This window comes from Nannospalax galili, unplaced genomic scaffold (assembly GCF_000622305.1).
Source record: "Nannospalax galili isolate Female #2095 unplaced genomic scaffold, S.galili_v1.0 scaffold274, whole genome shotgun sequence".
Lineage (NCBI taxonomy): Eukaryota > Metazoa > Chordata > Mammalia > Rodentia > Spalacidae > Nannospalax > Nannospalax galili.
In genome coordinates, this window is record NW_008335435.1 from 2,678,784 (window position 1) to 2,703,616 (window position 24,833).

Consider the following 24,833-nt stretch of genomic DNA (forward strand, 5'->3'; position numbering starts at 1 on the left):
AGAGAGAGAGAGAGAGAGAGAGAGAGAGGTACTATACATTAGGAGTCTTGGCTATGAAGTTATGAAGTTCTAGTTTCTAAGCTATGTGACTTTGGACAACTCTCCAAGCCTCAGTTTCCTCATCTGTCCAATAATACTGCTCAGCTGAAGAGGGTGGTCGAGGACTAAATGCTGCAGTACTTCTGGAGAGCCTGTCTAGGGTATGGTTTCCAGAGGGTGGCTGATGCTCTTTAGTACTATTAAAATGCAGCAAGAGGTAGCTGTGAGAGTGATGCTGCTGTAGAGCTACTTAGCAGAGACTCAGAGGAAGTGGGCTCTGTTAGAACTCAGCTGCTCTCCACAGAGAGGACACAGAAAAGCAGTATTTTAGCATACTTCTAGGGCAGGCTTCTCAGAAAAGGAGCACAGGATGGCCAACGGGCAAGCCAGGGGAGATAAGGGTGAGAGGCAAGTTGGGGCTGGGATACAGAAATCTTGAATGCTAGGCTAAGGGGTGGGGATACTATCAGTGAATTTCCAGTGCTGATTACAAAGTTTGCAGTCCGCCTGGGAAGGGATAGTACAACCCTTCATTGAGGGAGATCAGAGCAGTCCATTTTCTGATCCCCTCTCCCAGCTTCAGGGGATGCTGAGCTCTCTTCTGGCCTTGATCTCTGCTGAGACCTCCTGCTGTTCTTTATGAACCAATTATCTTTCAGTGATTCTGAATTCAGCCCTAGAGATGGTCAGGTAGGCAGGTATTTCTGCACTCTTGGAAGAAGCCAAAGACTTGAGTGTGAATCCTAGCTCTGACACTCACTATGACCTTAAGCACCAAAATTCCTGGTATAAAGAGACATGAGCGTAAATGATCCTCACGATTCATTGCTCCCCAGTGCCATGGCTACAGATGTACTTTACCATCTAGCCCTTTGCCAACCTGATCTATGTGCTCTTCCAGTGCCAGCGTTAACACAGAACTCTCCAAGTCTGAGTCTTCATGCTGGCCCAGACTAGAGAATGTTTTGAAATGATAAAGATGCCAATAGTTTAGGCCCCTGGCTAATATTTTCTGAATGAATTACTATGCAAAATCAGCCTGTCTGAACATCTTCCTGAAAACCAAGCTGCTGGCATGACAAGCTGTGGGTTCTAGATTTTTCCTTTTGAATCTGGATTGGGTCTGTGCTGAATTCTATGAAGTAACAGGTAGGAAGGTGGCTGGGTACCCATTTCTGGACTATTTTCTGGACATGGCTGTCTCTGTTTGATAAACACCATGCTAATCACTCTGTACAGTACCTTGTGGTGACTTTACAGCTTTTAGGGTTTGGGCATAACTTTGAATCAGTCTGACATTTGCTTAGTGAGTTGGCCTCAAACAAGTTACAAGCTGTCTCTGATCTGAGCCTTGGTTCCTTGTACAGAAAAGAGGAATAACTTCAGCACCTTTCTAAAGAATAAGATGACATCAGACAATATAGGCAAAGTATTTGACACAGTGTCACATAACAGGGGCGGAGTAGAAATGCTACGCTTGTGGGGTTTTGTGTTTGTTTGTTTTTAATTTGGTCTTTTTGAGACGGGATCTCCCTGTAGCCCCAGTTGACCCGGAACTTGCTGATCCACAGATCAGGCTGGCCTTGAACTCACAGAGATGCGCCTGCCTCTGCCTCCCAAGAGGTGCTGGGATTAAAAGCATGTGCCACCACGCCAGGCTCTTCTGTTATTTTTTCTTTATTTTTTTATTTTTTGGTCTTTTTGAGACAGGGTCTCTCTGTAGCCCCAGCTGGCCTGGATTTGCTATGGAGACCAGGATGGCCTTGAACTCACAGAGATCGGCTTGCCTCTGCATCCCAAGTGCTGGGATTATTTAATGACATTGGTTGCATCTGAACACAGGCATGGGATGATGTCCTGATTCTAGAGTAAGCATAATTTATTCTGAGATGGGACTGATAAAGAAAATAAGGCAGAGGAGAAGACCCCTTCATCCTGGGGCCCTAGCAAGGCAGATTTAGGGGACAAGAGTTGGGCTTTGTACATGTCCTGAAATCCTGATCTTGTATCATTATAGATCTCTCACCTGGACAAAGGGCTTAGCATTCCTGCATGGGATCCCAAGAGATGCTGCGGTTCCAAGTCCCCAGTAGACTCCCAGCCACCTCCAAATCTCAGATACTCACAGGCCATTTGGCATCATCTCTAGCCTGGGATACTCAGAACCATGTATGAGGGAGAGCATGGTACAGATGGTTGGGGTTTCCCAATTCGATCCCTTCTTGTCTATCCTGGCTGTGAGACATCTACACAGGGAGCTTGCCCAGCTGATAATTATTATTCAGCTTAGATGTGCAAGAAGTCCACCAGTGTGGTACTCCAAGATGTGGAGTCTGTACATTCCTGTTCAGGGGTAAGACACTGATCTAGACTCATCAACATGATTTGACTCACTAGTCTGAGTTGGTCAAAGGGAGCGGGGCGGGGGCTGTTTCCAATCAGGTGAGGTTTAATAGAAAATTTATATCTTGCCCTGAGATTACAAATCCAACTTCATAAGTGAAGATTAAGCCACTGGACCAGGTGAGAAAGCCCAAGGCTTTCATTAGTGGTACCCTCGAACATCAGCCACTTCAGAGACCTGTTTATTCAACCAAAAAAGAATTTCTTAATGTCCACCAAGAGTATAGGCATGAGCAGAAGGCAAGCCCCACGTCTAAGGAGCCTGTAGTCTACTGCAGATATCCTAAAAGCTAATACTTCCTTATATTCTGAATATGTTCCAAATAAGGGAGGTGGGGACCTGTTCAAGGGTCATAATTCCCCAGGAATGCAGTTCTGAGCACTCCAACCACCTTTATTCCTCTTAAAGAGGCTGGGACAGAGAAGATTGGGAACCAGAATCCTCAAGCATCCTTTTTTCTAAAGTTGCAGCGTTATTAGCAAAAGTCAAGCAGGAGGAGAGTTGCTGCACAAAGAGACGCAGCTTCCAAACTAGGTCCCTGAATCCCACCCATACTGACCTATGGAGAGGAACTGGGTTCACTCTGTCAGTGCAGTGAGTCCCAGTGCAGTCCCTCTCTAGGACTGTTCTTCATCTCAAAGCTCAGGCAAGATGTCAGTTTGAGCTGACATGAAAGTGAGAGGCAATTCCTTTTGGGGTCAAAAAGCTAGCTCCTATCATTTTTCATAGAATTCCCACTCAGAACACCAAGAATGTATGTAATATAGATGGTGTATGGAGGAGCTCCTTGTGGGTCAGCAAAGTCCAGGGATTGAACAAAGACATACATTGCCTCACTCACTCTGACTGAGGTTACAGAGGGAAAGGCCCTTAGTGGGCACTGAAGATTCCCAGGAGAAGCTGAGTCTCAGAGAGGAGGAGGCTAGAGAAGGCCCCAGAGGGTCAGTACCCTACCCACAACAGAGAGTTGGTGTTTTCCAAACTTGATCCATCTAGGCGTGGTTTGTTAAAGGATCAACATGATTTTCTACAGAAGTGACCACAGGAAGCCAGCTGTTTGATTGATAAAGACTCTGAGGGGTAACTGTATGTGACACCAAAGACACAGAGAATTGCCTTAGGAAAGACTTGTTTCTATAGTCAGGAGGACAGAAGTCAGGTAGACGGAAGGCAGTGGGTAGAGGCTGCGGAGACAGAAACTGGGGAAGACATTTCAGAAAGTAGAGAGATTTGGGGAAGAGGAAAGACTAGGAGTGGCACTGGCTAGAGGAGGGGATGGGCCAGCCAGGGAGTTTCAGTGGAGTCCCAGCCACCAGCACCCCTTAGTTTCTCTGAAACTGGGAGAAGCCCTTAACCTTGTTGGGAGTAGGTCTGAGGATGTTGGGACCTTAGACTCTGGCTGTGATCAATCCCTGGATAATAGCTGCTGTGAGAAGACAAAGTGGCCTTGGGCAAGGTGATTCTATTCAGCAAAGGTAACTCCCAAAGGGCTGGCAGCAAGGGCTGAGCCCTCCCACCAAGGGCGATCAGTTCCTTCAATCCTGAGGTACGTGTCTGCAGCACAAGGAAGCCGCTTTTGGGAATGGAGCTGGTTAGTAGCCTGAGATATTCTTTGTCCTGCTTTTGCCATCATCACACTTACTTGGATACCTGGGACAGGGGCAAGGAGGCTAAGGAACTGCCTCCAGATGGACTAGTGTGTATGACCGTGACCTGTCAAGGGCCCAGCCACCATCAACTACATGGTGAACTGCTCCTTCCTGTCTCCAATCACCACAGGTGGCTCCCATCAATCTTGTGTGATTATGGGATGCTATTCCCATTGACTGAGCACCCACCAAGTACCCGTGCTTCACCTCTGTTATCTGGGATTATCACAGTAAAGCGAGGAAACAGCTGTTATGATCTTCATTTACACAGGGGTTTCTAAGGCTCAGAGAAGGTCTGCTAATGGGAGGACTTATGGTCCTTAAGTATAGGACTGGGAACAAGGATCACCCCTGACTCTAGGCAACAGAGTCTGTTCTGGGTCCTGGGCTTTGGAGAGATCAACTCTGTCCTGCTCTTTTCTACCAGGGCTGGTCCAGGCTAGGAAGGCCTGCCCTCCCAGAACCCTGCCCCTTTACCCAACCATGCCCCAGATACCAGGCTCCGGATATTCCTGTCCAAACAATCCAAACTCCCTGTTGAATAATATGTACTATACTTCAGGTCTGCAATAGCTCGTCTGAGGGAGGCCAGGAGCTTGCTGTATGAGGGCCTATGTACAGAGTTCAGACATGGGGCAGAAAACACCACAGGCATCTGTCAGAGGTCTCCTGTGTGACAGGAGTTGAGACGGGAAAGAGAGAGGGCCTACAAGACCCGTTCTTGGTAACTAGAGTCCAGTTCAGAGCTCCAAGATCTGAGAATTCCAAACTTGAGGTTTATACCAAAACCAAAACAAAGCTTTCCTGTCAAAGTAAGGAGATGTGTTGTAGTTAACAGTTGTGTTAAAAAGATATGTTGTAGTTATTTTGAACTGTGCTTCCATGAGGACTATTCTCCAGCCCCACAAGTGTTTAGGTGTCTTCCTTTACTCTGCACACTAGCCTTTGAGGTGCTGGAAGGGCCAAACCTGGCTATCTTAGGCATTGGCTTAGGCTGTGTTGGGCCTGGTGGATGCCTCAGGCAGTGACATCCTGTAGCTGAAGCACAGACATCCGGGAAGCAGTGCTGTGCATTCCAGCTTCTTGCACATATCAGAGTGGCCAAAATCCAGTTGTAGGAAGTGAGTCCTCATCAGGCTGGCCTAGAAGACCTTTCTCTCCTTTCCTGAAGTGCTCCCTAACCACAGCCTCTCCACCTCACCCCACTTCCTCAGACATGGGCCCTCTCTCTGCCCCTTTCTAGCCCCACCCTCTCATTTTCTCAGATCGTCTTCACCTGCCCACTCGGTGATCTTAGTGGCTGGTGAGTTCCTTTCCTGAGGACTTAACATGTCCACAGACCACTCCAGAGCCTCCTGTGCCAGTGGGGCTCCTCTGCAATGATGGGGTGTCTCACAGTGTGAGTGGCCCTCATGAGACTACTTTTCCCATTTTGCTAAATCATTACAAAAACCGTTGACTAGAGTCTCTTTCACAGTGGACATTTCTTTTCCTGGTAAGGTGGTATACACATCCTTGTATGCAAAAGTGTAGGCCTACCATGGCATGAATATTCACAGATGCTTGTTAGTTGTAGTGTGTAAGCATATGTTTTGTGGACTTTCTGGGAACAGCCCTCTGGGAGCTATGTCATGCTGTGTTTTCCCAGGTCTGCCTCTCTGAGCCCTTTGCATACACAGCCAGAGCGCTCTGGAGCCACGACAGGATTCTGAACTTACGATCCCTGAGATCTTCAGGCTCTGCCGCACAGGAGTCATACAGGACCACAAGGGCACAGCAGTGATAGACTCTGCAGGGCCAGTGACATCTAGGGCATTTGTAAGCAGCCTTGGCTTCCGAGATGCTGCTGCAGGGATGGTTATAAAACGGTGTTCTCAACTAACCTCAGCCGTCCCTGAAGCCCCTTCCTAGCTCTTCAGCCACACCCTCATTTTTTGCTGCAAGCAAACTCACTTCAGTGAGCTACTCAGCGTCCTCTTTTAACAGACAACACCGGACCCTCTGCTGCTTTCTGATCTTCGTTCATACTCAGCCATACTTATTCTTGAATCTCTTGGATCTGTGATCCCTGAAGCTTCAGTTTGCCCACATCAGGGCCACTCCTTGGGGAGAACTGCTGTCTCGGGTTTTCCTTGCTTTGCTTTGACTTGAAACCAGCAGCAGAGAGGATGGGTCTTAAACAGAGCTACACTGGGTAGGAAGTACTTCCTAGAGGTTTAGAGTTGAAAACACAGGCCCCAAAAAAGACCCCTGGTGAACTGGCTAATGCTGTTTCTGGTCCTTCACCTTGGCTAACAAGAAGAAAACATGGAGTCATGATGGTAAACCTTAGTGCCAAGATCTGAGTAGTGATGCCTGGCTTTCCTCTGATTCCTCGGGGGTGTGACCAGTCTTCAGGCCTGCTCACCTGTTTAAGATCTTATTTCCTACTCCGACTCCCAGCTCATGGGCCCAAGGGATAAGGCATGGAACTACAAGGCAGAGCGGGGCTCAGGAATATCCAAATTTGAAGACTAACTGTAAATACTTACTTGTGTGGACAGTAGCTGGACATTTCTAAGCCTCGGTTTCTTTGCCCATAAAGTGGGAGTAGTGCTGATTCTCTCTCAGGGGTGGTTTTAAATGACTACTATGAAAAATTGTGTGGCTTAGCATAGACTGGGTGCCCATTAAACAGTGTCCTGCCAGCCATGTGAACTGGTGCCAGAAGGGCCTTTCATGTGAGAAATGGGGAGAGGCAGAATTTAGTGGAAGAAATGGGTCCTTGGCACATGATATTTCAAAGAAGTATGGCCTGGAGCAGAGCTTGGAGTGCTGGGCTAGCCTTTGACATACAGACCTGGTGGCTTGGCTGATCCCAGATCCAGGACACTTTGCTTCCTGCTTCCTCTTCAGATGCATGTCCTTTATCTGCACTGGAGTGTTCTGAAATCTGCAGGGCATGGTGAGAATAGCCCGGGAGCTCTGTAATCAGGCAGGCCTGGGCCCGATTCCAGATCTATCACTTTCCAGATAGATAAGCTTGGTTAAGTCACTTGGTACCCTGAGTCTCAGGTTCTTCCTCTGGAAATGGACATAGCAGTTTGCTACCAGAGTAATTCTAGGTAGCACAAATGAACTCTCAGATGCCTGGTACCTTGCCTGATACGCAGAAGATATATATTTCCAGTAGTTCCCCTACAGTCCACTTTAGGCCCATCTCTAGCTGGGAATGACCTAGCTCTTGCAAGATCAGGGTGGACACATCATGCTTCATCCTTGAGAGTCCTGGGCTTCCCATGCAGAAGGCAGAGACTGAGTCACTAGGTGATACCCTAGATACCATGTGCCTTTTCTGTTTTTTTCCTGGTGTGGAACCACAGTTTCTACCTATAAAATGGAAGCAGTAATGATCTTGGGTCTTTAGAGCCATTGTGAAGATACACTGGGGTTGTGTGGAAAGTTCCTTCATCCCAGTATGGGCTCAGAAGCTGTGAACTTGTAGCCTATATGTTAAAATCATCAATGTTGTTATCTTCACCCACTTCCAATTTTTCTTAGCTTCCTGATGGGGATGGCTCAGAGATTTCCAAGGTTACAGTGTCTGAGCTAAAGCCAGTGTTCAGAAGGAATTTGGGTTTGCTCTGGCTGCATCATGAAAAGGAGCTACTCTTGCTTTGGTGGCATGCATTCCTGTGAGTCACCTTCTAGTACCAGAGCCCATGAAACTCACCATGTACTGCCAGGGCGTATGAGAACTGGCTCTGGCACTGAGGCTTGTCTTAATCCACCAGGATTGCTTCTTGTGGACTAGAAACCCCTCAAGAGACTGCCTCCACCTCACTGTCTGGGCATCTCGTGGCCCCTTTGCACCAACACTTGCTTTTAGCAGCCTGTAACAGCACAAGCTCCATGGGCTGGAAGACCTGAAGGAGAGTCCTGTTTCTTCCACTTTCCAGAACTGCCCTCAGGAAGTGTTGAGTTCCTTCTCTATCCAGCAGTGTCCCCCAGGGGACACGATGACCCTGACTGTATATTTTGTCTGTAGGCTGCTGTGACACAGGAGGAATAGAGTAAGCTCAGGCTTGGGAAAGTGCATGAAGCCTTACAATGATGCCACTATGAGAAAATTAGAAACCTGATGATGTTACTTTATTCCCTCTCTCTCTCTGTCTCTCTCTCTGTCTCTCTGTCTCTGTCTCTCTCTGTTTCTCTGTCTCTGTCTCTCTCTGTCTCTGTCTCTCTCTGTCTCTGTCTCTCTCTGTCTCTCTGTCTGTCTCTCTCTGTCTCTGTATCTCTCTGTCTCTGTCTCTGTCTCTCTGTCTCTCAGGCTTCGGCAGGACCGATCTCTCTGTCTGTCTCTCTCTCTCTCTCTCTCTCCCTCTCTTCCTCTCTCCCTCTCTCCAGTCTCCTTGCCTATAAAAGGAAAGGCTTGGGTTATATAGGCTGTTCCAGAGTGATGCTTCATGAAGGAAAAGGTGCTTTGTTTAGGTGAATTTGGTACAGACTACACCTGTGGTGCTTCGTGGTGAACACTGTGCACCAAAGGCTAAGGAAATGGCAGAAACAAACCTCCGCATCTCTGCTTCACTTGAATCTTACTGATTTGACTGCAGAACTGCATTGTTATGATTATGATCATAACCACTACCATAATTCTTGCTGTTATTCCTCTTAATTATTCCATGTAACTCAATTGCCACAAAGCGCTCCTCAGGAAATGGCTAGGTGAGCAGATGAACAGGATTGTAATAGCTATTGCTGAGCCTGACCTGAGTCCTTTAAGGGGCAGGGGTCTAGCAGGTCAGACTCTGCCTCTGTACCCTGCAGGTGCCTTCCTCATCCCATATACACTGTTCCTGATCATCGCTGGGATGCCCCTTTTCTACATGGAGCTGGCTCTGGGGCAGTACAATCGGGAAGGGGCAGCCACAGTGTGGAAGATCTGTCCTTTCTTCAAAGGTAGGTGTGGTTTGGGGGAAGTCAAAGATTTTACCTGAAACCTTACATGGAGTCTCCTGATCCAAAGGTGAGATTTAAGGTCAACCAGCTCTCACATAGGGTTCACAGACATTAACAAGGTCAACCGTATCCACCATTCAAAGTGACTAGGTATGTGAGGCATAGCATTAAACCTGGGATTCCAGGCTGGACTCTACCAAGCAGAGGGACTGGAAAGAGTCCATTTTTGTATGTGGAAAATGTAGAGACACCATAAATCTCAGTGTCTATACCTCTGCTCTAGTATCTCTTGTTCTCGTGGCAGACATGACAAGTTAACCCTGGATCTTTTCAAGTTTAAGCAGAAAGTTGCCTTAGAAAGCTTAATACAACAGTTATAACCGATTGACTGCAGCTGGCACGTGAGATGAGCCAACTTACCCTTGAACTCAGAACAGGTCTGCAGGAAATAGCCATGACAGCTATCAATCCTGGCCCCCTAGACTGCTGGGAGAAGGGTGCGGAGCAAGGCTTAGTATCTCCCAAGCCCTGGTTAGAGAAATGGTGAGGAGGACAAGTGTGGTGTCCACGAGCCTCTACTTACCAGGCAAGTGTGTCTTGAGTAACTTGAATGTACTCAGTCCTGTTGTAAAGGCAAGTTAACGCACAAGTCTTTTTTAAAAAAAATTTATTATTTTTATTTTATGTGTATGCATGTATTGCCTTCATGTAGGTAAGCGCACCCATGTTGTGCAATGCCCATGAAGGTCAGAAGAGGCCGTTGGATCCCCTGGGACTGGAGTTATGGACAGTTGTTAGCTGCCATGTGGGTGCTGGGATTCGAACCCGGGTCTTCTGCAAGAACAACCAGTGTTAACCACTGAGCCATCGCTCCAGCCCCAACACATAAGTCTTACAAGACACATATATCAAGATCTTTTCCTTTCAGTCACCAGAAATCCAACTCAAGCTAGCTTTGTTTTGTTTTTCTTGTATAGTCTTTTAAAAATTGCTACTAATTTTTAAGTTAGCATGCAAAGTGATGGGTTTCATTTTGGCATTTTCACGCATACATGCCATTATTCTTTGACTCATTCACTTACATTACAGTAAAGTCCAGGGTTCTGGTCAGATGTAGCTTGATCCAGGTGCTCAAACAGTACTGTCTGGAGTCCTTCTCTCTATGTCTCAGGTCTGTTTTCTTCTGTTGGCCTCATTCCCAGGCACATTACAAAAGCTAGCAGAGGTGGTCTTCAGCAACTACAGGGTTAAATCATCCTGCGTTTAGCAGTTGAAAACAACAAACAAATTAGCAAACAAAAAAATTCTAACACACCCAAGGCTTCACTAAAGAGTGCAAAGAATGCAAAGACTTTCACTGGTCTGATTTGTCATGTGACTGTCTATTAACCAATCAATGTGGCTGTGGGGCAACAGCACTCTGATGGCCATGGCTACATCAAGCAAGTGAGGAGGATCCTCACTCAGATCTCACAGGCCTAACGCTGAGGAGAATCCTTAAAACAATGTTGAACATGTAAGAAAATGTGTCTACTCTAGAGAAAAGCCACACGCATAGTACCTGAGAAGCTTCTTAAACAGTTTGTTGGTATATTTACACAGGAAGCAGGTGGTCGAGGGTAAGACCCGTAGAACACACTGGGCTGAGATCCAAGCAGTGATTACTTGGTTGAGGTTCCCCAAGAAGTGATCCTGAGGCAAGGATTTAAATATAAAAAGTTATGTGAGAGGTGAGAAAGACTCAGGAGCATCAGTTGGAGAGGAGGAGGAAGCCCATGAGGGCCATGTCACTGACCAGTTCCACCATGGGTGTGAATATGAAATGCAGCTCTGTGTTATCCTGCCCCAGTGGCTAGGGAGTTGCAGTATTACACTCTAACCCCTGATGTGGCATTAAGGCCTTCGTATGTCTACCTTGCCTGATGTGTGGGCAGAGAGGGTTAGAATGACAAAAGAGAGTTCTCAGGCAAAGGGGTGGCTGGTACTTATGGAATATGGCGGGGCTCTGACAGTCTGCTCCAGAAAAAAGAGAGGTGCCAAAGTATACAGTGGCTGGTGTCAGCTCTACAGGTAAGGTGCTTGTGGGGTTGGATCAGGGAAAGTCTGACGCCTTTGTCCTGACCCAGGAGTGGGCTACGCTGTGATCCTCATCGCCCTCTATGTCGGCTTCTACTACAATGTCATCATTGCCTGGTCACTCTACTACCTCTTTGCATCCTTCACCTTGAACTTGCCCTGGACTGACTGCGGCCATGCCTGGAACAGCCCCAACTGCACTGACCCCAAGCTCCTCAACGCCTCTGCGCTGGGAAACCACACAAAGTACTGAAGATCCTCACTCAGATCTCACAGGCCTAATGCTGAGGAGAATCCTTAAAACAATGTTGAACATGTAAGAAAATGTGTCTACTCTAGAGAAAAGCCACACGCATAGTACCTGAGAAGCTTCTTAAACAGTTTGTTGGTATATTTACACAGGAAGCAGGTGGTCGAGGGTAAGACCCGTAGAACACACTGGGCTGAGATCCAAGCAGTGATTACTTGGTTGAGGTTCCCCAAGAAGTGATCCTGAGGCAAGGATTTAAATATAAAAAGTTATGTGAGAGGTGAGAAAGACTCAGGAGCATCAGTTGGAGAGGAGGAGGAAGCCCATGAGGGCCATGTCACTGACCAGTTCCACCATGGGTGTGAATATGAAATGCAGCTCTGTGTTATCCTGCCCCAGTGGCTAGGGAGTTGCAGTATTACACTCTAACCCCTGATGTGGCATTAAGGCCTTCGTACGTCTGTCCTTGCCTGATGTGTGGGCAGAGAGGGTTACAATGACAAAAGAGAGCTCTCAGGCAAAGGGGTGGCTGGTACTTATGGAATATGGCGGGGCTCTGACAGTCTGCTCCAGAAAAAAGAGAGGTGCCAAAGTATACAGTGGCTGGTGTCAGCTCTACAGGTAAGGTGCTTGTGGGGTTGGATCAGGGAAAGTCTGACGCCTTTGTCCTGACCCAGGAGTGGGCTACGCTGTGATCCTCATCGCCCTCTATGTCGGCTTCTACTACAATGTCATCATTGCCTGGTCACTCTACTACCTCTTTGCATCCTTCACCTTGAACTTGCCCTGGACTGACTGCGGCCATGCCTGGAACAGCCCCAACTGCACTGACCCCAAGCTCCTCAACGCCTCTGCGCTGGGAAACCACACAAAGTACTCCAAGTACAAATTCACACCAGCGGCAGAATTTTATGAGTAAGTCGTGAACGCCTTGTCCTGGGCATGCTGAGGTTGGGACAAGAGCTGAGCCAGGCGCTAAGGAAGACTGAAGACCAGGGGAGACACTAGTCAGCATTGGAAAGGTGTAGGCCTGCTGGTGAGCTAGAAATGGAGGGAGGCGACAGCAGTGTAGAGGGCAGTGGGAGGAGCCTCTGGTATGGGGCTGGAGAGAAGCGGTGGGGAGTCCATCTGCCAGCGCACAGACAGGAGCAAGGTTGATACTGTGGGATCTTGAGGACATAAAAGGCACATTGGAGACAGTAACTGCCTTTAAGAATGGAGAGCAAGTATGTAGCAGAAATTGACCCTGGGAGGAAAAGGAACTTGGGTTGGTGGGAGGGATGGCTTTTCTGATGTCAGGGGAGAGAGCATCCAGGAGTCAGCTGGCAGAGGGAGCTGCAGCTGGAGCCCATGTCAGTGTGATCCTGAAACTCTTTCCATCTTCCTTCTGAAGGCTTTCATGGGGGAAGCAGGCCAGCTGCACCAACCTGGGGACATCACATACTTGAGAGATACTGGTTGGTGGCATAGGACAGAACATTGTTTTAAAAAGAGACAGAGAGAAAAATTTTTATGTTGGAAGAATTTCACAAGTTGAAAAGTTGTGAGACTAACACATAGACACAGCACCCAGCTTCTGATGTCGATACCTTGGATAATCATGCTGCAACTGTGGAAACCAGAAAAAAAAATGCCATTCACGTCCTTCTGCTAAGGACCTCGTGCTTCCCTGCTTGTTGACATCATTTTCTGATATTTAGTTATCAGGTCTCCTTAGTCTCCTCCACTCTGCGAGAGCTCTTTGGTCTTTCCTTGAGGTTCATGACCTTGACACTTCAGCCGAGTACTGGCCAGTGACTCTATGAAATGTCCCTCAAGGTGGATTTATTTGTTATTTACTGATGTTCTGATTGGGGGTATGTCCATTTAGAAGAGCTCATAGACATGCTGCTGCGCCCTTCTCAGTGAGCCCTGTCAGGGGGACATGTTGCCAATCTGTCTTATTACCTATGATGCTAACCTTGAACACCACAAGGGAGCTTCCGGCTTCCTCCTGGATAGGGATATTTTTACTTTGGTAATTTGTGAGCATCTTTTGGGGAGATATTTTAAGGTTCTGCAAATATTTTGTTTCTCATACTTCAGTCTACATTGCTTAGCACATTAATATTGGAACACGAGTAACTTTTGCAGGCAAGGATTATTGCCATAGTTTGTCTAAATGTCCTTGCTGTTTCCATAACGATTTCTAGAATAACTGATTGGAGTCCTCCTGTAAGGATCGGTTGTCCTCCTGATCCCAGTGTAGTCAGTTTACTCATCTGTATCAGAATGGGCTGCTGGGTTTTTGTTGTATCTTTTGGTTGTACCCACAGTTATTACTATTTAATCTGTTGCCCTTCTGAATCTTCTTAGTCTCTTCTGAGGAAGGAGTGGCTGCCCTCTTTAGTCGCCTAATTTAAAATGTTTACATGACTCTGTCCTCAGAAGATAGCACCCATTGTCTTGACCCCTTCAACATGGGTGGGGCCCATTTAATTGATTCCTATACATGTTAGCAGTCAAGTGCAGAGTCCAGGCAGAAGCTGTGGAACAGGACAGATAGTTCATTCCAGCCTCAGGAATCTTGTGATCCAGAGCAGAGACCCCATACTTATTTAAACAGAAACAGAACACATACTCTCAGCCTTTTGGGTTACACGTGTCCCGAGCCCACAGACTTTGCTTTTCTATCCCCATCTCTCAGGTCCTGTGCAAACAGTCATAGGCTAGGAGGCCATGATTGTTTCATGTTCTATAGTAAGATTTTCTAATGAAACTTTCTATAGTGGTAGAGATGATCCACATCTGCATGGTCAGATGCAATACCGACTTACCATATGGTTTCCACACAGTTCTGACCAAGGAGCTCAATGTTTAAAATAATCTAATTTAAAATCATTTACCTTATGGGGCTGTGCAGCCCCAAGAGCATGAGAAAATTCACCATCAACAAAACACTGGGCTCAGTCCCCATTCAGTCTTATGGATTTGAGAAACAGTCCTGGTTATTTGGAGACCGGGGTTATCCTGGGATCATTTCCTGACCTGCCATCCTGATGCATCAGGAGCAAAAAGATTCTGTTTGCTTAAAAGTGACTTCTGTAAGTGCCAGAGAGATGGCTTCGTGGTTAAAAGCACTTGTTGCTCTTGCAGAGGACCTGGGTTCAGTTCCCAGCACCCCATGGTAGCTCACAATTGTCTGTAACTCCAGTTAGAGGGGATCTGATACCCTTTCTGTCCCCTGTGGGCACCAGGCACTGCATGCCTACGCTGCACATACATATACATAAACACACACACACACACACACACACACACACACACACAAGCAAAACATTCATACACAAAATTTAAAAAAATACTTTTTAAAGAAGTGACCCCTGAAATGTTGGCTGTCTCCTAGGGAGCCTGTGCCCTTAGGAACTGGGAACTACTTTCAATGGTCCGTCACAGAGAATTGGAAGGGTCCTGTACCTGCTTATGCACCTGCTTCCATCTGTGACCGCCATCGACTTGCATTAGACATATGAAAACTTAGAGTGATCCATATTCATCCTCAAGTACTCTGGCAGCTCTCTGGTTATCCCAAAGAATCAAAGGCACTGTGTTGCTTCAAATAAGTGTCTGCTGTAAGTGACATCGCTGTCTCTGTGTTCCTGTCACACTAACAGATAAGCACTTATGGCATGCATCAGGTTTGCTGTCAGCTTCTTCATATGAATTGTCTTGACTTAAAGCTCATACCAGCCTGCTGAGGTTTTTGAAAGTCATTCTCACTACACACGTTGGGGGGCTTTATTTCCCAGATGGTACATCAATGCTCATGAAAGGATGGCAAGTTCCATAACACAGCTAAGATTTGGAGGCTGGCAGCTTGTACCTGTGAGCCCCTGAGACTGAGACCCTCTTTCTGTCATCCACCTGGGAGTCTAACTATCCTGCTTAGACCCCAGGCCCACCAGGCAGGGAAACCACAGAGCCTTCCCTGTGTGATGGGTTGAGCTCTAGTGGTTATAAATGGTCATTATTCAGAGATGTTGACATAGTCACAATTCACTGTGTCCCAGCCATTATATAAGGTGTTTTTTCTAATACTGTCTTGTGTGTGTCCATGGGGGTGGTGTGTCTCTTTGATACAGATTCTCATTATGTAGCCTAGGCTGGATTTGAACTCAGGAGTGCTCTTCCTGGCTCTGCCTCCCTAGTGCTGGGATTTTAGATTTGTGCCACCATACCTGGCTAATACCGTCTATTAATCCTGATCACTGCGATCTAAAATGATTACAAATGAGGAAACAGGTACAAGTCAGTAAGTCTGTGGTCACTCAGTTTAGAAGTCGTCTGTGGTCACTCGGTTTAGAAGTAGCATTGGAAGGGGGTTTGTACCCAGGGAGTCGTGGTCCAAGGCAGAAGCTCTTAGCATGAATGAATCTTGGCTACGTATTACAATCCCCTGGGGAGTTTTAAAACATGCTGTTGCCTGGATCTTACCAGTGTAGGTACAGCCAGGGCGACACAGACTTTCATTATCAGCACAGTTCTAACATTCAGCCATCGTTGAGGGCCTCTTGCTTCTCCACTGCAGTTGGCGTTGCTATAATCTCATGTCATAGAAAATTTAGAGCCTTCTTAATTTTTCTCCCAAGAAATAAGGCTTCAGAAGACCCCAGAACTATAGTGGAGTTGGCAGGGGGAGGTTCTGGGTGTTTTTCTCTATTTTATGAGTGTGTTTAGACAGGGTGACAGTGAGGAATGGTGGGCTGTAATCAGTTGCATGCCTCCTTGGCATGATCTTCTCACAGAGTGAAAAGCATGGTTTTTCTTTAGCTCTTGACAACCCTTCTTCATATAAATTAAAGTGGTAAATGAGAAGCTCGTCCTCTCTCATCTGCTTAGTATTTGATTCCTTCCCTGACATCGGAATGGCCAGTGTGTCTGCTCCAGCAGAGACACTCAGCAGGAGGGAAAGGAGAGTTGATTTTGGAGACTTTGTTACAGCTCTGCACCACTTCAAGCCCAGATGAGAGCAGAGTGTGGTGGAAGAAGATGACATTCTTGTCCAAAGTCATCCAGGGTCTTGGGAGACTAGAGCAGAGATCAGAGCACAGGGCGAATCTCAGCAGCCTTCTGTCTGAGCACCTCTTCTCTTCTCCTTATTCCTTGTCCCACTCCAAGCTTTCACAGATACTCTGACTGGGTACCAAGCATCTTTACACATTCAAATCATATTATATCTTCTCAGCGTGTGGAGGTGGAAATTCTTCCCATCGTAAGACAAGAAAGGAGGCTCAGATTTAGGCAGGTGGCAGGGCTCTGGGCTCCTGTTGTCTGACTCAGTGCCTTCATTACACACGCAGTTCTTGCCCCTGACTTTCTCCCTTGCGTAGGAGTGCAGGGGCCTCTGCAGGTGCATAGGAGTCCATTTTGGGCTTCTTTTGCTCACTTTGGTCCTGTCTGTGAGCTTCCTGAGCAGTGCTGTCATGGGCTGCCTCTGGATTTCCTGTGGTACATGTCCCTTTTATTGAAATACTTCTGCTTTAAGACAACTCAGCTCTGTCTGGGGAGCCAGCAAATGTGAGTGCCAGTCTTGTGGAGATTTATTTCTTTTTCTTTCCCCCAGCCTCCTGGCCAAGTTTATTGCCATCTTGTACTCATTTAGGCTGATGGACTGAGCATATCATTCAAGGGAACAAAACTGCTGCTCTCCCCAGGCTCTAGGCCTGAGGCCACTCATCCCTACCACTGGAAATCATCTAAGTTCTGGCTCTATCTATAAAAGACACCTTCATTGAATGTTTCATGATAAAAACTTCTGCTCCATGATTCTCCCTTCTCACTAATACTAACCTTCTGTGCTTAAATGTCAAGTGAGAAATGGAGCCGTTTTGGCCCATAGGTTTCAGAAAGCCTGGATGTGCCCTTGGTGATGATTCATGTTCATTAAGCTGCTGGAGAAGAAAAACCCAAGTGACTTGTGCCAACCCCACAGCCTGGGAAACCCCTCAATCCTATTCTCTATGATCAGCTCTGGAACCTGGTTCTTTTTCTTGGTGAGGCATCTATATAAACCTGAAAATGGCCTTCAAATTCACATGCACAGCGTGTTCCAAGAGGGCATTTCAGACATTTTTCCAAGTTCCAAGGCAAACAGAGGTAGTTCTGACCTCTCTTTCTCTCTCTCCTCTCTCTCTCTTTCTCTGTTATTTTTAATAAATTAGCCAAATGACAGTTGACACTGTTCAATATTTGACCTATATAACTATTGGATGAAGCAGAGTAAAGCACCCGCTGAGGTCAGAATACTCTGTCTTTGGTTATACCCAGCCTCCCCTTCCTCCCTCCCCTTCCTGCTGTCCCCTCTTTTTCCCCTCCGCAGTTTCCCTTCCCACCTTCCATCTTCTCTCTGTCTAGGAATAGAAGGGTATAAGCCAGGGGCTCACTTTTGACTTGAGCCTAAAAGGACTCCAGGATTCTCCAGGCTGAAAAACTGAGCTAGGAAGTGAATTCTAGTATTCAGGAACAGAAGGTCCCAAGGCCCAGGACCAGGAAAGCATCTGAGGATTCAAGACAAGGGTCTTGATGTTGCCAGGTACAAAAGGCAGGTGTGGCAAGGTAGGGATGAACTTGGCAGGGAAGAGTTCTAGAAGCTCTCTAATGCTAAAAGGCTATTGCTATATCCTCTAGAGCAAAACTTCACAGCTTGACACATAGAATTTAGGGTTCAGTGATTCTTTCAGGGGAGTGGGTGTGAGGCAGCCACTGTCCTGTGTTTTTAGCTGCACCCTTAGCCTCTATCCAGTAGATACCAGTAGCATTCTCTCTCTCTCCACAATAACCAGAAATATCTCCAGGCACTGGGGGACAAAACTGTTCCGGGGCGAGCTGTTTTAGATGCTAAGGGGCCTCTGAGGATTTGCGGACCAAAGGGTGACAAGGGTAGACTGATGGGTCAACCCTGGTAGCAGAGAGTGAATTTAAGAGAGCCAGTGGGAGGAAGAGAGACAAGGATTCAGGAGTGGGGGACATGTTCAATAGACCTGGAGGAAGAGAGTAGGATTGATCTGTGACCAGCTAATGAAGCACAGAGACAGGACTAGGAGGGGCTGAGAGACTGATGGATGAGAGATGAAACAGGGTGAGCGGGCCTGAGGCTGCACAGACAGGCCATTCTGGGTGATGTGGCTCTTTGCTGTCCTTGATCATGCATAGAACTCTATTCATTCATTCACGCACACTTCCATCCACCCCTCCTTTCCTCCACTGCTCTCGTGTACCCACTGCCAACTCACCCTGTCCGAATACTGGCAACCAGATACATCCTCAGCAGAGCCTGCCTCTCTGACTCCCTTTGTGGAGTCCTGAGAGTACTCCTCAGCTCCTTCGCTGATGCCTACTGCTCCTTGAAGACTGTACCCTGTGAAAGTGATAGCCACAGTTGCCACTGTGGAGCATTTCTTGGGCCCAGGGCATGGATCACATTCTGTTATTTAATCCTCATAAGGGCTCTCTGCTGAAGAGAAAAAAAGGCTTCAAGTTAGGAGATTTGAGTGAGCTGTTAACAGCTCCTAGTCTTTGAGTTCCATCATGTGGGCTGGAGCCACCAGCCTCCACCTTCCATTACCCAGCCCTGATCAAAGAAGAGGCACAGAAAGCCTTGGGATTGATAAGATCACACAAGATCGGCAGCCTCGATAACTTCTGTGGGGCGTTCTTCTGCTTCCCCTTCATATGTTTGTAAATACTAGATGTCCGATATGAATGAATGAACCAAACAGCATCAACAGTAGCCTTCGCTCTTTCACATGCCAGAAACAAATGCTAATTCTTCAACCACAAGCTGGACAAGTCTCCAGACTGGGAGTAGGTAGATATTCTTAGCAACCTTAGATCTTTGAGTTTTTTAACTGCTTCCAGTAAGGTGGTTGGTCATCTACCCATCATCTGTGGTCTCCTCTGACCACCCAACCTTCTAATGTAGTTACAAGCCCACTTCTTAGGAGCCTTTCCTTCTTCAAGTTCAAATGGCCAATTGTGTTTTTCCGGAAAGTAGACAGTTTTTGGAAGTCTCAGGTTGGTCTAGCAGAAGCCTGTAATTTAGGTGGGCCTCTGAGTCAACGGGTTCAATCTTTGGCTGCTAATCAAAGACATTGCTGTCCAGGTGCCATTTCCCAGTGGTTCTGACTTAATTGGTTAAGAGTGAGTAGATTGCAGTAAATCTTTTTGTGATATAAAATATTTTTTAATGATTCACTTTGCCCGACCTGGTGACTCATGGGAGGCTAAAGCAGGGCAATTGCTATGGGATATCTCATTGCAGAATGAGATACAGGGAAGTTAAGTCTCTGTATAGGGAAATGTAAGGTTGCTCTGGAAAGCATGAAAGAACTGGAGAGCTGGTGCTTTTGCATGCATAACTTACTAAGAGAAGTCAGTGTGCGCCGGAGACTCACCCTTCCTTCTTAGCTCTCCTTGAAATGGTCCTGGGGTCTCCTTTGTACAAAAAATGGATTGCTAGGTAAAGACAGTTGAGGACATTTGTCTACTCTGAATCTAACACTTTGCTATGGCCTAACAAGTGTAGCTGCCAGACCTTGACTGAGCCCTAGGGACCCAGGAAGAGCAATCTTCTCTTTCCTGGGAGAGCTTTGTTCAGCCAACCTCCATATCTGCAGGCATTATGTACCAAAAATACATGCATGGAAAATATGTCTCTTCTGAACATATCCAGACAGAAGTTTGTCTTTTGTCTTTTCCCCAAAGTGATGCAGGTGGCATATTTACTTTTCTTAGGTGTTTTAAGTAATCTAGAGATGATGTAGAACATGCAGAATGAGTTCTGTGGGGGAATATAAAATACAATGCCATTTTATGTAAGGTACTTGAGCATCCCGGATTTCAGTATCCGTAGAAGGTTCTGGAACTAATCTCCCATAGATACTGAGGGTCAACTGTATGTATACACTCAGCCTTAATGTCTCTAGGAAAGACTCTGTGCGTAAATAACCAAGAGCCACAGGAACTGAAAAGATTAAAGATTTTTATCAGGGTGATGGGTGAACCTTCCAGGGGGGCATTGGAGGCACCAGGTATCAGCCAACTACAGCCTTTGAGTGTGAAACTCGGAGGAGGGCAAGCAGAGTCCACTCTTGGGGGTTTCCTGCAGCTTTCTGAATGCTCCCAACACACGCCATCCTTTATTGTTTTATTCTATATTTATTTTATTTTATACTTAATGCTACCTCCAGTGATGAAATATAAGCCCAGCAAGGCAGGGACTGAATGATACAAATTTCCCATGTGTGTGTGAGGCCCAGACAGGCCACCCTACAGCAGACTATCAGAGAGGAAAGAACGGCATCGGTGCAGAAGGCCCTACCAAAGTCCTTTCTGTTCTGCTTGCTTGTTTTTCCAGGGTATAGAATTGCTGGGCAATCCCTGTCCCCTGTGGGAAACCTCTGCCCAGTTCCTGGGACCTGTTCTATGGTGTTATCAGTCTGTTTTACTTGACCATATCCATAACTGATTTTGATTGGATTCTGATTAGAAGTTGCTCATTTTGTTTGCCATTCTGCTTTTCATTCCTTCGCTCTACACTGTGGGAGGGATCTCCATACTCTCAACTCCCCCAGGATGCTTACTCTGCGTTTTTTTATTGCTTTAAAAACATACTTTTGATTGAAAGATAGTATGTCCCAGAGAAGTGAATACCACCAAGGGCCAGCTTAGTGGCTGTCATGAACTGGACACAGCCATGAGACCAGCACCCAGTTCAGAATTCAGGGTCCCTAGAAGTTTCTGTGGACCCTTTTCTAGGTGGTAACCCTCACTTCTAGACTGGGTGTCTTCTTGATTAATTTTCTCTGTTTATGGTACCTCACATGAATGGAGTCAGACAAAAAACGTTCGTTTGACTTATCTCTCATAGCACAGGGTGTTAGAGGTTCAGCTCCACGGGGTCAGATGCTGTGTCCTACTCCACACTCTATTCCTACTACTGATGGTTATTTAAATGTTCTACCACTCGGGAGTTGTTATGAACAATGCTGCTATGAACATTCTAGAACATATCTTTTGGTAAAATATGTACAGATTTCTATTGGAGGAATAGCTAACAATAAAGTTTCTAGGGTATAAAATATTAGCTTTTCTAGGTTTAGTACTGTCAGAAAGAAGGAATGTTTCCTCTTGTGTCTCATTCTCTAGGTAAAAGAGTTTCAACTTCAGAAATAGCAGCGTATTGAATGGGATAATTCTGCTGTTAGAGGCTCTCTTGGCTATTGCCAGATGCTTAATCTTTATCCTCTAAATGCCAGTGTCTTCACGTTCCCTCATCATACTGATGATGTCTAGCACATAGACATTGCTCTGAGAGAGAGAGAGAGAGAGAGAGAGAGAGAGAGAGAGAGAGAGAGAGAGAGAGAGAGAGTTCGCCTACTGAGAACTGCTGGTTCAGAATGTGAGTACTGGAGAACAGAGAGCTTTTCTATCTTATCACCATTTCCCAAGCAAGTAGCATTTCAGCATGACATCCTGGGTGCAGGTCACAGATGACCACAGCTGACCTAATGCCCTAGAGTTTGGGAGAGTGACTCGTCCAGTTGCCTTCAGTGTGCCTTTGGGACTGGCTTGTGGTTGTAGCTTTGACCATCCTCCCTGATGCTGTCCCCTCTCCTGCACACAGGCGCGGTGTCCTGCACCTGCATGAGAGCAGTGGGATCCATGACATCGGCCTGCCCCAGTGGCAGCTGCTGCTCTGCCTGATGGTTGTCCTCATCGTCTTGTATTTCAGCCTCTGGAAAGGAGTGAAGACATCAGGAAAGGTAGCGCCTCTTTGCTTGCTCAGTTGGGAGCTTGGCCTTGGAAAGAAACTTTTGGGTGCCTACAATCGTGACTGGCGGAAAAAGAAAGTGGGACCAGGAGTACAAATTTAGGTTCTACCCTCAGGGCTGCCACTAACATGGACAGCAGGGAACAGGGTGTGAATAGGCCACACTTCTTCATACTTTCCTTTGAAAGTTTCCAGAAAGCAGAGACCAGGGACTGAGCTATCCCCTAAAGCCTGGGGACAAAACCTCAAGCAACTATTGCCCTTGAAATCTCACCTAAACCTCCATGCAAGCATTTCATCTTACTTGGAATTATGACCATTTGCTTTACTATAAAATGAATAAATTTTACTGTAAAATAAATGAATTTTCTAGTAAAAAAACTCTTTAAAAGTTACTAGATGTGTGTTTTGGTTTAAACAGAGTGCTGAACACCCCTAAGTGTCTAGGTGCTTAAGAGAGAGGAATAAAAGATTAGATGTCCAGTGAGGGTAGCAGTTTGAACTTGGGTGGTGCTGGGTCCTGTAGCCACCTCTCAGGGGTGGGTATACTTGGGGAATGGCCCGTACTGATTCTTAGCTTGAGAAGTAGCATGGGAACAAACCCACTGGGACTTTGTGGGGTTTAGAACTCAATTGACATAAAAAGAATATAACTAGGATATGTTCCTTCTTTTGTTACTTTAAATGCCTTTTTTAATATTTTATTTTAATTTAATTTTTTATGTATATGAGTGTATTGCCTGCATGTGTCTAAGTGCACTTGTGTCATGCAATGCCTGAAGAGGTCAGAAGAAAGCATTGGATCCCCTGGACCTGGACTTAAGGATGGCTATTAGTGTCATGTGAGTGCTAAGAATCAAACCCGGATCCTCTGCAAGAGCAACCAGTGCTCTTAACCACTAAGTCAACTCTCCAGCCCCTACTTTAAATATTTTTATTTAGCATTTTATTTTACGTATATGTGTGTATTGGCTGCATGTATATAAGTGTACCTGTGTCATGCAGTGTCCTCAGAGGAGAGAAGAGGGTGTCAGATGCCTTGGAACTGGAGTAACAGGTGATTGTTAACTACCATGTGGGTACTGGGAACTGAACCTGAGTCCTCTGCAAGAGCAGCCAGTGCTCTTAACCACTGAGCCACCTCTCCAACCCCGAATGTATTCTTTCTAATGTTTTGGTCAGATACTGCTATGTAAAAGCCACCCCAAAGTATAGGGAGTTGAAATAGTAACCATTGTATGGTGTCTCACAATTCTGGGAAGTGACTGGCATAAGCTGGGTGGTTATTCTGCTCTGTGGGGCTTTGGCTGGGCTATATCACCGGAGACCTGATTAGACTGGAACATCACAGGTAGTGTAGACACTCTGCCAGTGCTTGGGACCGACTGGGAGCTGAGTTGGAGATAGTTTCCACCTAGCTTCTCTTTGTTGCCTGGCTATCTCACAGTGTGATAGCTGCTCCCCAGAGCATATTCCAAGTAGAAGAGAGCCCATGGTACAGTAGCTCTTTAAGTCTTTGCCTTCATCATGCTTGTTATTGTCTGAGAGTCCAAAACAAGCCTTGTGATAAAACCCCAGAGTTCATGTGTTCATGACTAGACAAATGTGAGATTGTTTGACAGGGGAGGAGTAGGAGGTCGCAAAGCAGCAGTCTACCATCAGATAGGTGAGTTTGGGAGAAGCTCCAGGAGGCAGCTGGCTTTGGAAAGGGCTTTTCTGTGGTATTCCACAGTTCTTGGCCATGCCTTTGATGACAAAGATGAGGGCAGGGAATCAGCAGCCAGTGGGGACGGACTCTTTTAAGGACTGGAAATGGACTTTCCTATCAGCACATTGGGAATATAGTGTCTGCCCTAAGAGAAGAGTCAAACAAAATACAGACCAGTGTTTGGAGGAATTCTAGAGCATAGCAAAACCAGTCTAGGCCCACTACCATCCTGACGCTCGGCACATAATAGGCCTTCAATAAATGATTATTGAAAGATTGAAGGATGGGTAGGTAATAAATTTGCAGAACTTTATTAAGTGATCTGTTCAACTTATTAAACACTTGCGGACACCTACTATGTGTAGACTTGGTGCTATTACTAGCAGTGCAAAATAAAGACAAAAAGCTCCTCAACTAATTATGATCTGTTATGCATTACTGACAGGTTGCAGGGGGTCAGTCAATATCTCCAGTATTTAGAGTCCATCCTGAGACATATATGTGCAACCCCTTTTATATAAGTATCAGTGATTACAAACTATACTTCCTGTTATATATTTTGCTTTTTAAAAATGTTAAACTTAATTTTACTTTGGAAATAATTTTATATTTGGTGGTCAGGTTATACCTTAATATACAAGAATCTGTGGGTTTGTAAACCATTAAACCACCTTAGTAGGTGATATTTTTTAAAATAAAGTGGTCTAGACAATAATAGTGCATTGCACAGAATATGAGCTATCTTACAAAATTCTGTTTCAGTTGCAACAATCTGTATGTTCACGTATACTTTGACTTGAGAGAGGCAACATTGCCAAAAATGGGCCAAGTCTGAGCTGCTCTATTAGCAGAGAAAGGAAGCTCTTCAGTGGAGAATCTGCAAAGGTGGTGGAGAAGGTAGAGTCTGTGCTGGATCTGTAAGGGCAGGCATGGGTAGAAATGAAAGGGAGGAAGAT

At 46.2% G+C, this 24,833-nt stretch overlaps 1 protein-coding gene across 1 annotated transcript in view; it reads left to right on the forward strand.

Moving 5' to 3' along the window:
• Slc6a2 (solute carrier family 6 member 2) overlaps positions 1–24,833 on the forward strand; it is a 41,381-nt gene that overhangs the window by 2,900 nt on the left and 13,648 nt on the right. Inside the window, exons 2-4 of the mRNA XM_008830089.2 lie at positions 8,902–9,033; positions 12,037–12,274; positions 22,023–22,161. Coding sequence (XP_008828311.1) covers positions 8,902–9,033; positions 12,037–12,274; positions 22,023–22,161 — 509 coding nt within the window. The remainder of the gene's footprint in view (positions 1–8,901; positions 9,034–12,036; positions 12,275–22,022; positions 22,162–24,833) is intronic.